Genomic DNA, 15,789 nt, shown 5'->3' with positions numbered 1-15,789 from the left:
TAGACTTTGCGTGGCATCTTACCCGGTGTGCCGTCATCTGGGCAAGCAGCGTGGACAAAGCGACCTGGGAAGAGCAGGGATGATCAAGATATCAAGGAACAGGGATCAAGGTATGCTCTGACTAAAACTTCCACTTATATTACAGAAATAACAGGTATTCTAACATGGGTAATTAAAGACATTCTTTGAAGATTTTGCCCAGTCAGCTATATTTTAAAATATACAGATAATGCTAATGCTAGAAACACGATAGGATTCGAACACCTTTCAGGAAATACATGTATATTGGGGTTATCGCAGTGCTAATTATAGTTAAAATCAATGATATTTCGCTGTCTTACATTGAAGAAACACAAAACTAAACATCAATGTATAATTAATGGGCAATAGATTTGACTTGTTCAGTCCTATGTCTCACAGTTACCAATATGCAGTGGATGTTTTAGTGAGCAGAGAAGTCAGGATAATAACAAGAGACGTCAGTACACAGAACAGAAAGTACATCTCAGGAATGACATTTTCAGGTAAGACAAGAAAACTGTTGATGACTGATACATGTAAACAGTACAGTGAAATGCTAAAATGTGTCGGTAAAATGTCAACAGTATATACAGCAAAACATACGCCTACAATATCAAAGTTAAAGCTACTCAGAGTGGCGTATTTAGACCTAATATAGATTTTAAATTGGTATTTATATAGCGCTATAGTTAATCCCATCTACATGCATGCTCAAAGCGCTTTAAAGATGCAGATGTGTGTCATATACATGTACGTCGCATCTCTCTGACTACATTTCACTTACAGCATGTTGTTCAGTACACCATTTGTGTCCCTAACTCACCCCTGTACATACATTAAATCTCCCACACTGAGTAGTTCAACATGTGCTTTGCCTCTCAAGCTTGCCGTCATAAAATGTATACACACAGTATAATGTGTCTGAGTGGGGTATTCATGCTTCACTGCGGCATGGTATCTCAGTGGGCTAGCACTATAAAACCAGCTAAAGTCTGGGCTAGTACAAGCAGCCGCACATACACATACACCCGCATGCACGTCGTCATATGAGCGAAATATTCTCAAGCACGACGTTAAACCCAATTTCACCTCACCTAGTTATGAGTACACGGTGCCTTCTTCACTGTAGTTCCCACACACTAAGATTGTAGTCATTTTCCAAATTTATCTCTGACACACAAAACATACACATTGAGGAATAAGGTGGAATTCAACATTCTAGAATTTACACATTGAGAACTACGCTGAAAATAAACATTCTTCCCTTTACACATTAACAGTTATGATGTAAATCCACGGTCTATACAATGTGAAGAATCAGGTGGACATTTTATGCTTTAAACTCTCAAGAATAAGGTGGAACGCCACACTATATGCTTTACACATTAAGAACAATGGTTGAAATCCACACCCTAGCTATTCTTTACACTATAAGAGCTGTGATGGAACGCCACACTCTATGCTTTACACATTAAGAACTATGGTTGAAATCCACACTTTATACTTTACACATTGAGAGCTATGGTTGAAATCCACACTTTATACTTTACACATTGAGAGCTATGGTAGCAATCCACACTCTATACTTTACAAATTAAGAACTAGTGTGGAAATCCACATTATATACAATAAACATTGACGAATCATGCGCCAATGCACATCCTATTGTTTACACATTGTGGATTAAGGTAAAACATTTCAATTCCACACTGTACACACTGATCATCAAGGTTTGACACACATAGGGTACACAGTTCAGAAGAGAGAGAGCAAAAGCACCAGGTAGGTAAACGAAAATCATGGACACCCAATACTCACCAGCCAGGAAAAAGGTATTCCCCAGTAGCACAACCAAGGCCAATCCATCACATGTATTCATCTTGAATGACCTCTTACAATACCACAACTAGAGAAGTCAATACATTGCGATCAACTTCAGGAAACTGTTTCCGAAGAGCATCAGGAATTACCGTGACATCCATGTCAGATGGCTTCACCCAGGATGTGAAATCCGCAGTTGGCCTCGAGTAGATGAGACATATGTAGTCAACAGGTTCCACAGATGTATGACGCAATAAAAAATAACGCAACTTCCATTCAACATGTGTGAAAGTAACATTGCAAAGCCATTCAGACTACAGAAGTCTACGACATGATTTCACCTTTCATCCATCTCGGTTCATGCTCTCATGTTTTCATAGACCAATAGTGTTAAACCGTATAAAAGCTGTTCTAGCTTAGGCAAATACACTCGCGAAGATGAGTATTGCTACACAGTTTCAACGTCAATATAACGCTATATGTACGCCACCCAATGGGGGGGCACATATATTTAAGCAAACTGACAGTGAATTGACTACCGCGGTATGTTGTCAGAACGGGTGGAGCACTGGCGGACAAAGGCTTGGAAGCAGTAGAGATAAGACGACCGGCATCCAGCTTGGAGGGCAGCAAGATTGTGATATATGTTTCTGAATGTTTGATGTTAACAGGAACACGCCCTGTGTACAATACCCTTGTAGCGGATATTGGGTTAGTAATAACGGTGATGATTAAAGGGGAATCATGCTTCAGACAGTTGATATATTTGTGACTACCCTTTCACCAGTAAATGTAACGACATTAAGAGCTATATATTTACATCGCTTTGTATGGATGGTTTTAAGTGGTAAAGAGATATGAGTAAGCAATGTAAATACATGTTTTGTTTGATCATCATGAACAGTTACTCGGTCAGAATCACGTGATCATCATGAATACAAACTCCGTATACGTAAGCAAGTAGATATCAAGATTGGACAACCGTTCCCGGTAAATTGTTTATGTTCGTATGACATCCGAAATTATACATTTCGAAATTCAAAACACGTTGTATACCGCATACAGGTCCGGTTATAAGAAGCGCAGGGGTGTATCGCTCAGTCCCGCTAGGAACCGCTGATTGTGGGTTCGAATCTAAACACTCCTTGTTCTTGGGGTCTTTTTTCGAAAATAGTAAACGACATTAATCCGACTTGCCGTGCTGTAACTGGAATATTCTAAAGTTTACTAACATTATTAATAAGAATATGCTTGACTCATTAATTGGTATGTCAATCTGCCTGCTCGTATAAGCTGTAGGGCAAAATAACAGACAGTAAAGGATAATAATGTGGAGTTTTATGAGTGAGTGAGTGAGTGAAATTTGCTTAACTTCACTTTGAACATCATTCCTCGGCTTGTCATCTTTATGTAGAGAGCCCTGAGTGATGTAGTTCCTAGACGCGTACTACTTTCGAAAGAAAACCACGACAACAGGCATGGTTCTGACATACCCAAAACATAAAGGAAGAACACGGATTCGATCCCACGGGCATCATAGACGACTGGACCAATCCGCACCCCTAAACGTTGAATGGGGTGTAAGTGATTATAGTTTTATGCCTCGTTTTTCAATATTCCAGCAATATCACGACCGGTGACACCAGAAATGGGCTTCACATATTGCACCCATGTGAGGAATCGAACCCGGGTTTACGGCGAGACGGACGGGCGCTTTAGCCATAAGGCTACCCGACCGCCCCACCTCGTGTCAGCAAGCATAGTTCTCAACAAAAGGGTGTTAATTATTGTTTATGTGTACAAAATGTTCTTAAGGTGAAAATGTGTTTGTTTCAAGGTATATTCTTCTTTGCGTATTCCTGTACTTCACTCAGTCACCTTGAATCCCTATCTTCACACTCAGCAAAACATTGTTCCAGTGAACATAACAGTTGACTTTACTTGTGACATTAAAGCTTGTAAACAATCGGTGGAGCTGTCACATAATGGTTGACGTACACGCTGCCATCGTCATCTTCTGGTCTCACTTCATTTCTACGATGCCCTGAAATAATGATTTAATAATGATCACTTAGTATGAGTTATTACTTTTAACTACAACTAAATTATGAAATGATAGAGAACAGTTCTCATATGATTAAGAATAAAGGATCGAATAGCATGAATTGATGTCCGTATGGTTACTCTACGTGGAGTACCTTTCTTTTGCGAACACATAGTATCATCGCTGTTTGATACTGATTGATAAACACATGTTTGATGTTGTTTAACGCTGTATTCTGCAATATTCCAGCTATATGGAGGCGGTCTGTAGATAATTGAGTCTGGGCCAGACAATCCAGTGATCAACAACGTGAGCATTGATCTACGAAATTGGGATACCAAATCAGTGAATCTGGCCACCACATCCCGTTAGTCGCCTCTTAGGACAATCATGGGTTGCTAAGGAAAAATTCAAACATGACCAATTCCATCTGCCGTTACATAACCAGCAAGCAAATAACAACAGTTTCTTCTCGCGTGGCCGACAAAAAGCGGGGCTGTTGCTGAGTGCGAGGTTTAACAACAAACAAACGACAAGCATGACTTTGTCGGTCGAACAATCAACTAACCTTTGCGTTTGATTATGACCGGTGCCACCGATGGATGTAAGATAAACTCACCTTTTCGCGAACACCTGGATTCATCACTATTTGATAGCGATCATAAACGCATGTTCATAATATATTGGAGTCCACGTACAATTGACACTGCTTTTAGCAGAGATCTTTTAATATACTGTGAACAAAAAGTTAAGCGCCACCCAGTGTATTTTGCCAATGTAGGTTGTCTCATAGGAAATCTTTCAGAAAAATAAACAACTATCATAATTTGGTTTAGTACTTTTAGTTTAAAAACAAAACCATTATGGAAATTATCTTTTACTTTAAACAGGATGTATGCGCTTTTGCAAAACATGCATTTTGTTTTTCTCGTTAAGCTTACCTTCTTTTGAAAAGTGAAAATCAGAAATGACTGTTATATGGTCACATGATTGTCAATTTTGACAAGTGAAACCTACGTTTATTAGTGTTGTTTGAGCAGAATAGGAATAGTTATTTTGCTTTAAGAAGCAGTGCCATCATATCTTTAACAATATTTCCTTTAATTGTAAAGACAAATGTTTATGATATCTCTAAATCAGTTACCAGATGAACCTTCTCTAAATATGGATTGGTCTTCCCAGTTATTTTAGCCTAACATTTCCACAGCTTCACATCTTAGTTTTGAAATAGGCTGGCGCTTAACTTTTATTCTCGGTATAAATGTGGAAATTTATTTGTTCCGTATATTTACTGAGGGATGAGAGGTTCCTGCTAATTCCATCGAGGTATGTATAACAAGAAATGGTACCATCAATACCACCGGTACTCACCAACAAATATACACACAGCTATGCAGGCCAGCAGAAGAATGATTACTGCCACGACAGAGCCGGCAATAAGGCCACCTGCAGATACATTTCACACCAGTCATACATTTGCGATCAAGGTACCCCTCAAGGTAACCACGGCTACACTATTGGATACTTAAACCTTCCTGATCAGTTCAGCAACGTTAAAAAGAAATCCTTCGGATGATCTGGTATAGAAAACTATCATGCTTCCTGGTATTTTATATAATTGTAAGTATGAAAAAAACCAAGATCCTATATTAATCCAAAGGTAGTTAGCATGAATTAGTTTCAAGCTCCAATTTCCGAGGTGTCCTGTTTCAGAAGACAATGATCACTTCAAAACATTGGCAATATATGATAAACCGGGTGGTTCATTCAACCATTATATTTCTACTATATTTCTTAGCTAATTCAATGTGGTAAATTCATAGTCAAAATCGATTATTGTGAGAAATGACGTTAAACGGACAAATAGACTATTACCTGTGTTATCATTGCCTATGGTAAACATCATGATGTTTGCCTCGCCTAATGTATCCAGTTTGTCCTCGTTGTAGTACTGTTGATTCGTTTTGGACGCATTTTCCACAACTCTTGCCGTCGATGATGTCGTCAACCAAACGCTCGTCGAATTACGTGTGCTGTTTCTGTCTGGTCCCAAAGAAGTGTGAAGAGGTTGATCGAAATCCGTAGGGTTTGCACTCTGTGATAACATTGCAGTTATTGTTACAGTCGATATCGATGTGTTTGGGTACAGGTATGTCAGCGGAGTTGTTTTATATGTTGTAGTCGTTTTTGGAGTTGACGTCGTGACGTATATCGTCGATACCACATGGTCGTCACTGGATATTTGCGGTCCGAATGTCGGTGTTGGATACTGAGGTGTTGATGACGATGCTGGCGTAGATGTTGTTGGCGTAGACGATAACGTCAAGTCAGGTGGTCTTGACGGGCCATAGAACGCATTGAACAGAATTCCTTGTGCAGAAATTTCTGAAATGCATTCATTCACACCTGGCACTAACAATACCAACATATACACATAAGATACGATCATGCGGGCATTATTTGTGCTGATGGAGAGAGGTGTCAGACATTTCTAGCTAAAGTTATACGTTGAAGTGACATTTGTCTGTTATTCCATATTAACAGTCATTGTTTAAAAAGGCGAAATTAAGAAATAGCTAGGCAACGGGATAGCGTCATTACAGCAACACGACGATATGGTACAGGTATTCTTCTTAACATATTCTTGAAAATTGTCTTAATTTTCATATCAGTATAAATTAAAGACTATGAAAGTATGTTCGATTCCAACAAAGTGTGTACATCAAACAGTTGCAAACATGAAAAATTACGTTTCCTTTTAGATCGTACAATTTTGGATAAAGCATTGAAATTAAAGTTCTGGTATGACCCTGTTTATGTTATTGTAGTGCATCTGTCTCAGGGACATTAACCCTTTTGCAATTAACTGTATGTCTGAGACATGTAAAATGTTTAATTTGCATATTTAGTTGACATGAACAAGCAGTTTGAACGTCGCCTTTGCCTTTTCGTGACATTTTCATTAAATGTATTATCGATCAGAATTGACCTGTGGATTCAAACATTTCTTTTCTTTCAACGCAACATTTCGTAATTATAGATCCCGATACATTTCAAACGCCCCTTGGAAAGAATAAAGAAATTGCAATATATAAGCTCACTCTTCGTATATAATATTTCACATGTTTCTGGAAAGGTTAGTGTTTTTACATGAAGTTGAAGACGCGCGTATAAATCTTGCATTAACACGGAATTCTTGACATTTTTGAAGGCACACAACTCATACGAACAATAAAGTAAAACTGATGATACTTACGAGACACACAGCACCAACAGATGAGAAGAACCCAATTTATCAGACCTTCCATTAGGAAATGTGGCCTAACTGCTCACATTCCACAAAATGTCAACGATGTGTTTTTCTAAAAACACTGGTTTGACAAAGCAGTTGAAAATATTTAATTCATATCACGAACCAACCTGTTTCTATTTTGTTGGTGAGTGGTGAGTGGTGAACACCCTTCAAGTTGGGTCAGTTGTTTATGCCCGTACACATGCAGGACGTCACGGATTTCATGTTGAAGATTATTTTCTGATGATCTCTTTACATAAATACATGGTATGAAATGTATTAAGGTATTACACCTGCATGTATTTCAGATGTACATTGCACCTGCTGAAGGTGTGTGACAAACAGGATTGTAATTGTACATGTTTGTGTTTATTTAGGAGGAGCATTATTCAACATTTCGTCGACACGTGTTCACTTTGTATTAGGAAAATTATATGCCGTGTGTCCCTTTTTCTAACGCGGGTGTCAAATTCTGAATTTGTTTCATTAATCCAAATCTTGCATCTATCTGTTGGTTTTCATTTTAATCATTAATAGGAAGACAGGTAATAATTATCATTCCTACATCTTGTATATCACATGTCTCCCTTCCTGGTTCTGTAAGGGCGGTGGGTTAGCCTAGTGGTTAAACGTTCGCTCGTCACACCGAAGGCCCGGGTTCGATTCCCCACATGGGTACAATGTGTGAAGCCCATTTCTGGTTTCCCCGCCGTGATATTGCTGGAATATTGCTAAAAGCGGCGTAAAACCATATCAGTCAGTCAGTTGTCTCGTAAAGTCGGGGGCGGTGGGGTAACCAAGTGGTTGAAGTGTTCGCTCGTCACGCCGAAGACCCCGGTTCGATTCCCCACATTAGCACAATGTGTGAAGCATTTGGTGTCCCTAGTCGTGATACTGCTGGATATTGCTAAAAGCAATGTAAAACCACTCACTCAGTCAGGTTCGAGTCCCAGGTTCGATTCCCTATATGGTCACAGTGCGGGCAGCCGATTCCAATAGTGAACTTTTGACTTTGCTGATTGACGAGTGACATAGAACTGTAGGTGATCCTTTTACTAAATCCTAGATCTATTTCGATTTGGACATTGAAATTTCAGATGATCAGATCATGGGTCAAGATAATAATATGACGCAGGACAAGAGCAAGTGAAATGCGCGAAGAGAAAAGAGAAAAAGTTGTTAAGAATCATGGATTGTTATACTCGTTTCGAGTAATATATACAATAGAAAATAGGTCGTTATGTTCTTCCATCTTTGTAAGCGTGTTCATTATGGAAGTAGTTTACTGTACAAAGAAATTCCCCATGTGTACAATATGATTGTGCGAATAACATTCCTTGGGACTTCTGTTGCCATGACAATATGGCAAGAATATTGCATATTCCAATTCGAAATTAAATTTGGGGTAGAGGAATCAACTATTTTACAGTTAATCCGCACGAGAACTCTAATCTCACGGTTCTATTGCTACATATGCACAGGTGTGAATCCTGCACCTGTCGACAAACAGTCCAACTGCTTCAATTGCCAGGGAAGGGTTGCCACATGTGTCTAACACATGACCAGATGCTAGGCAAGGCGCTTGTTATCTGTCATGCTACGAAGATATATGTTTGTTTTTTGTACGTGTTATGCATATAAGTGAGTATTGTTTGCGTCTTAGGGAGTATTTTTTGCATATTAGTGAGTGATACTATTGTTTACATATCAGACAATATTCAATTTCCAGGCACATTAAGGGTATTCTTTGCACTTAAGAGAGTTTATGTTTGCATATTAGAGAGTATTATTTGCACTTTAGAGAGTTTGTGTTTGCTTATGAGAGAGTATTGTTTGCAGTTGACAAAGTTTGTGTTTGCATGTTTATTGATTGCATATTAGACAGTATTTGCCAAAGGATTTTTTATAAGGTGCTGAGACGCAAATGTTCACGGTGCTCTGATACGAAACAACTCATAGGTTAGATAGCTTGTGGTTCGATGTCGTAGGACCAGTGCAAGTATTCATTACAAATTTATTCAACCGTTAACGCATATCAAAAGGCTTTTATCCAATGGGCGTTCTTCCTTTGGGTCACAAGTACATTGTACAGAGTAGTTTGTCAATTATATCAGAATAATATACTCCATCCTATACACCTCGTACTAAAATGTCAGATCTCTAAGCGGACCCTTTCTGAAATGATGCAGTAGATCCCAATATCACAATGGGCTCCGAGAAAGTCTCTTACAGGCGCGTGGAAGTGAGCTAGTAGTTTAATCTTTCGTCGTCCCGCCGAGGCCCCGGGTGTCCAATAGGTACAATGTGTACTTATTTGTGATCACTACCGTAATATTACTATGTTTGTTAGCAGCATAAAACCATATTTCCTTCTGCTCTATATCATTTGTATCATTATGGTCTATAATATCGCAATGAGTACCCGCGTGGCCCAAATAAACCTGATGATTTCAACAGTTTAAAACTATTATCAAAGACCCTTAACTTTCGCGATTTATAATGTATATTCGCTGTATTTGAACGCAATTCCATGCATGCCCCGCCTGATGTGGCTCGTACTTCAATAAAAGCGACCTAAACTTCACCTCCTCAGTCACTCACTCAATTACCACAGGAATAGAATTCTTTGATCCTGTAGTCTCTATAACGTTTTGTACAATATATCACCATGCAAATTTAAATTTTGAATTGAATCTCTAAATTGAGAAGAATACAACTGCTGCCATCATTAAAGAGGTAGTTGGGTAGCCAAGCGGTTAAAGCGTTCGCTTGTCACGCCGAAAAACTGGGTTCGATTCCCAACATAAGAATTTGTGAAGCCCATTTCATGTGTCCACTGCGGTAGTATTTCTGGAGTATTGCTAAACCGACGTAAAAGTTACTCGTTTACTCGCTCACAAGCTTCTCCTCTCATCCTGCATGGCATGGGCATATGCTCTACTCACAACACCCTTTGTACTAACTGATGGGGAAGACCGCCGTGTCCACTTACAGAGTCTTGACAGGGTATGCATCACAGCAAACTCCCGACCTTGTCTACGTCAGATGAGAGATGTTGTGATCCTTGCTCTAAGCTTTAGGTCAGATTTGTTTCCAGTTTGGGCTTTATTGACTGACACACTCAGAAAATGAATTTTTATATTTAGCTGAGAGTTATTTTGCTTTATATATAGCTGATGCTAGTTATTCTGTTTTATATATAACCGAGAGTTATTGTTGTTTTATATATAGCTGAGAGTTAATCTGCTTTATATATGTAGCTGGGAGTTATTATGTTTTATATACAGTTGAGAGTTAATTTATATACATATAGCTGAGGGGTATTTTGTTTTAGATAAAGCTGAGAGGTATTTTGTTTTAGATAAAGCTGAGAGGTATTTTGTTTTAGATGAAGCTGAGAGGTATTTTGTTTTATATAAAGCTGAGAGGTATTTTGCTTTATATAAAGGTGAGAGGTATTTTGTTTTATATAAAGCTGAGCGGTATATTGTTTTATATAAAGCTGAGAGGTATTTTGTTTTATATAAAGGTGAGAGGTATTTTGTTTTATATATAGCTGAGAGGTATTTTGTTTTATATAAAGCTGAGAGGTATTTTGTTTTAGATAAAGTTGAGAGGTATTTTGTTTTATATATAGCTGAGAGGTATTATGCTTTATATAAAGCTGAGCGGTATATTGTTTTATATAAAGCTGAGAGGGTATTTTGTTTTATATAAAGCTGAGCGGTATTTTGTTTTATAAAGCTGAGAGGTATTTTGTTTGATATAAGCTGAGCGGTATATTGTTTTATATATAGCTGAGAGGTATTTTGTTTTAGATAAAGCTGAGAGGTATTTTGTTTTATATAAAGCTGAGAGGTATTTTGTTTTATATCAAGCTGAGCGGTATATTGTTTTATATAAAGCTGAGCGGTATATTGTTTTATATAAAGCTGAGAGGTATTTATAAACTTGTTATTTATAAACTGCTAACTTCTAACCCTAGTTTCTCGTGTGTGTAAGCGTGGTAATGTACTTCCATATTACTGTCAGTGTATGTTGTTCCATGATAAACACTGGCAATAAATCCACGGCGGCGAGTCTCACCTGTGGGTTGGAAGGCAATGTGTCTCTTTATGTGACGTACAACACTACATAGTTCACATTCCACGTTAAATCACTTTCATCCTAAAGCAGTAGAACAACTAGAAGCTCACAAACAACTGCACTGACACTCTGCCCTGGTAGCATAAAGTGTTGTACAACAACAGCGGTCTGCCTGGTCGTCTGTTTGATGAATAAATAAAACTAAATTAAAAATATAACGGGATGAGTCTATTTAAAGAAGATAAACCCAACTTGAAATTCTAACAAACAATTTCATTCACGGTCCAGTGAATAAGAACCAGTTACATCCCAGAGAAGTCCCATATGTATTGATATTGGGATCGTGGGAACGGGTCAAAATGGCCATAGAAAAAAGTCAAAGTGGCCATAGAAAAAGTCAAAATGGTCGTACATTGTTTTTCATATTAAGAGTATTGTTCTTGAAATGCTTTCTTAACTGATACTTTGAGATTGTTACTTATTTAATAGTTTGAGATGGGTTTCTTGTCCTGTACTTTGAGATGTTTTCTTGTGGGTGTCCCCCAATTACTACTACACTCTCTATTCACCTACACGTTTTGGGGTAAAATGAACAGTGTAGATGATGGACACCCTCTCATGTAAAATGGACTCTTTCAATCTGTATACACGTTCACCCATCTCACAGAAGAGAAAACCTGTACTGATGGAGTCTAGTGGATACACATATGACCAAAAGGTATTTCCCCTGTTCTCAAATATATGAAATGACAATATCTATTATTATAGTAAATAATAGTATTTCGGTGTAGTTATTTATTACTGTATATATGTTACAGTCAATGTCTACAATCAGGCAATGTGTACAATGACTGAAATAAACAGTCAATGTGTACATTGCCTGATTCACTCAGTCATTGTGTACATTGTCTAAAATTCCCAGGCATTGCGTACATTGCCTGATTAATTAACTCAATTATTGTACAGATTGACTGATTATTGAACAGGGATTATTGAGAAGACAAGATTAGCATGTGTTTCGTTCCCCAATCTGTTTGAATGAATAAGTGGCGAATATCCAATAAATTCATTAATTGAAGTACAAATGACTTTATTTAGTATGAGCTACGTAACAAAAAAATACACATCAATACTGAAGTAAATTACAGACATGAAATAGTAGCATCTGCTGTTACACAATAAACCCAACTTGTAACACGTGTGGCACACTGCTTCCTACATTGAAGTAAATTACAGACATGGAATAGTAGCATCTGCTGTTACACAATAAACCCAACTTGTAACACGTGTGGCACACTGCTTCCTACATTGAAGTAAATTACAGACATGGAATAGTAGCATCTGCTGTTACACAATAAACCCAACTTGTAACACGTGTGGCACACTGCTTCCTACATTGAAGTAAATTACAGACATAAAAGACATCATTGTTGTTTTGACAATTGACACTGTTGTGGCATCTGCTGTTACACAACAAACACAACTTATAATATTTACACTTATTTGTGACACACTGTTTCCCACTTTTAGAACAGTTACACCTTGCATTGTGGCATCTGCTGTTACACAACAAACACAACTTATAATATTTACAATTATTTGTGACACACTGTTTCCCACTTTTAGAACAGTTACACCTTGCATTGTGGCATCTGCTGTTACACAACAAACACAACTTATAATATTTACAATTATTTGTGACACACTGTTTCCCACTTTTAGAACAGTTACACCTTGCATTGTGGTATCTGCTGTTACACAACAAACACAACTTATAATATTTACAATTATTTGTGACACACTGTTTCCCACTTGTAGAACAGTTACACCTTGCATAACCCTGGTCACCACACTGCACGATCTCATACTTCCCAAGAACGTAATACTGCCGGAACGTCTTCTTCTCAGCTCCTAGTGCAACATTGACTTCTTCAATCAAATTAAAGTACTCTTCTTTAGTCAACAAGATTGACTCCATGATGATAAAAAGAATGAATGTCAAGTCTAGTAAGAAAATACTTGCATTTTATAACATTTCTAGGGAAGCCTGTTCTCTAAGGAAAATTGGATTAATCTAAACTATAAACATTACTTTATTAAAAGAAGCCTCAGTGATCACAGAACGAAACCTGTGCGAACATCATTTCTAGGAAGGCCTTTGCTTTAAGGAAAATTGGATTAATCTAAACTATAAACATTACTTTATTAAAAGAAGCCTCAGTGATCACAGAACGAAACCTGTGCGAACATCATTTCTAGGGAAGCCTTTGCTTTAAGGAAAATTGGATTAATCTAAACTATAAACATTACTTTATTAAAAGAAGCCTCAGTGATCACGGAACGAAACCTGTGCGAACATCATTTCTAGGAAGGCCTTTGCTTTCAGGAAAATATGGATTAATCTAAACTATAAACATTACTTTATTAAAAGAAGCCTCAGTGATCACAAAACGAAACCCATGCTAATCTTGTCTTCTCAATAATCCTTGTTCAACAATCAGTCAATCTGTACAATAATTGGGTTAATTAATCAGGCAATGTACACATTAGACTGTAACATATATATACTTTGTAATGTGACGTAAATAATGTATAACCATTATAACGTATCATCTAGTATTTATCAAGTTTATTTTCATTGGCTAGTTAATTACTTATCAACAAGTGATTACATACATTGTGAAACCTTAATTAAGATGTGAATCCAGAAGTGCCTCGTTAACTAATTAAGCCGTAATTGATCAATTAGTTGTTGATCTTTGTGTTTTTTGTGTTATTGTTCTTATACTTTTCAGGTCAAAGAAGCAGCCATGGCAAATCTGCAAGAGTCTGGACGCTCCATTGCTGAAAAGGTAGACAGACAGACAGATATAGTTTATTAGAGTGTCACGTGACCGATTACATGAAATAAAATACACAATAGACGCAGTAAAACATCGTTCACCCAGCCAATAAGGCTTATGAGACACTATACACAATTTAATAACTATGTACATTTCGTTTTAGAGTAAGGTATAAGAAGAAGTTAAAATGTATAATAATTTTTACAGGAATAGGAGTCGTCTTCTAAAGATGTTATTCACAGTGGTTGATAAAATTAGCGGGTCTGACGTCATTAAAATACTTAATAAATGCACTTTGCCATCATGATTAAAATCTCCATTTATAAAATGATACCTAAGATCCCGAAAAATAACAATGCAAAAGAAAGTGTATCTCGTCTTCCACACAATTACAGAATGAACAAATTCTCTCACACAGAGGGGTGGGGGGTTTGCTGTAACGACCTGTTTCTATACGTAATTGTAGATTACCGCAGCGTCGTTTAGTCAGGTTACTTCTCTTAGCTCTGTTGATGATTCGTAGGTATAGCTCAGGGTGTCTATCTTTCTTGAATAATATGTACGTTCGAAGCTTATTTCCATTTACTTTGTGTTGTTCCACATTTCCGTAAACCATATTTCCTCATCTAGTTTCATTAAAAAAATATTCATTGTTAAATAGTAAGTGGGTATTCGCAGCCTGGCGTCTCTACAAGGACGGAAAGCTGAGCCCTGTGGAACTTCTCCGCTTGTGTATCCAGCTGACTGGGCCAGTGGTATGAACTGTTTCTGACTTGATGCAACTGATCTACATGGATGTCATGTAGTAGTAAATAGTACAAAAGTGCATTTACATGAGGAAAGAACCTACATATATATGTCTTGTTTTTTGTAGAAAATATGATTTGTTGATGTGTAAGAAACATCAAGTTTAGTCTCATCTAACATCTTTTGTCGTTTTTACATCTTGATATCAAATAATGCAACATGGAAAAATGTTATGAGTATTAAAAAATTAAAAAAATAATGTATGGCCATTTTGACCTTTTCTATGGCCATTTTGACTTTTTAGTATGGCCATTTTGACTAGGGCTTGGTAGTCATTTTGACTTTTTTTGTGCCCATTCTGACTTGGGTGTTTTATGGCCATTTTGACGTGTGGTCATGTTGACTAGGACCCGGTATCGTACCCCATCTCCTGGACGTACACTATTAGATATTCTCCAGGGTCTCGGTACTCCCTCATGTATACACAGTACCTCCTGTCATCGATCACCACGCCGTCATCTCATCCAGCGGTAACGTCAAAGTCATTGTCTACTGTCAGCTCCGTATGTTTCAAAGCTGGTCATATGGTGTATAGTTGTCATACTTCATATGTTTTGGTGGGGTGTGGTCCCATATATTGTCTGTAACATACACCACATTCTCCACGTCCTTCTTCGTGTAGGTCTTCCTCCTTCTGTGGCCTTGAGAAGAATAAAATATGACGTTATATTCAATGGAATAACCCTCACGACAATTCTAAGATGCCTAGCGGTTAGAACAATCGAAAAAACAACATTATCAGACAATAAAGGTATAGTTTTTTGATGACGTAACAATTGAATGACGTTATCCCGTCACTGCGCCATTCTAGTGTGCCCCCTCGTAATCGAACCATTTTACATTACGCCACAACGTAAGCGACGTCACGATGCATG

At 37.6% G+C, this 15,789-nt stretch overlaps 1 protein-coding gene across 1 annotated transcript; it reads right to left on the bottom strand.

The window, feature by feature from the left end:
- Nucleotides 1-3,620: 3,620 nt before the first annotated feature.
- On the bottom strand, nucleotides 3,621-13,242 carry LOC124272947 (integumentary mucin C.1-like). The gene is made up of 4 exons (XM_046708189.1): nucleotides 13,077-13,242; nucleotides 5,762-6,271; nucleotides 5,258-5,332; nucleotides 3,621-3,886 (listed from the first exon to the last, which is right to left on the bottom strand). The coding sequence occupies exons 1-4, from the start codon at nucleotides 13,240-13,242 to the stop codon at nucleotides 3,792-3,794; spliced, it is 846 nt and encodes a 281-aa protein (XP_046564145.1). The 3' UTR covers nucleotides 3,621-3,791.
- Nucleotides 13,243-15,789: the final 2,547 nt, after the last annotated feature.

The sequence above is a fragment of the Haliotis rubra genome, unplaced genomic scaffold (genome assembly GCF_003918875.1).
Source record: "Haliotis rubra isolate DU_JTF1 unplaced genomic scaffold, ASM391887v1 Scf1748, whole genome shotgun sequence".
NCBI classification, from domain to species: Eukaryota; Metazoa; Mollusca; class Gastropoda; order Lepetellida; family Haliotidae; genus Haliotis; species Haliotis rubra.
The sequence above is the reverse complement of the archived record's forward strand: the minus strand, read 5'-3'. Positions and strand labels throughout refer to the sequence as shown.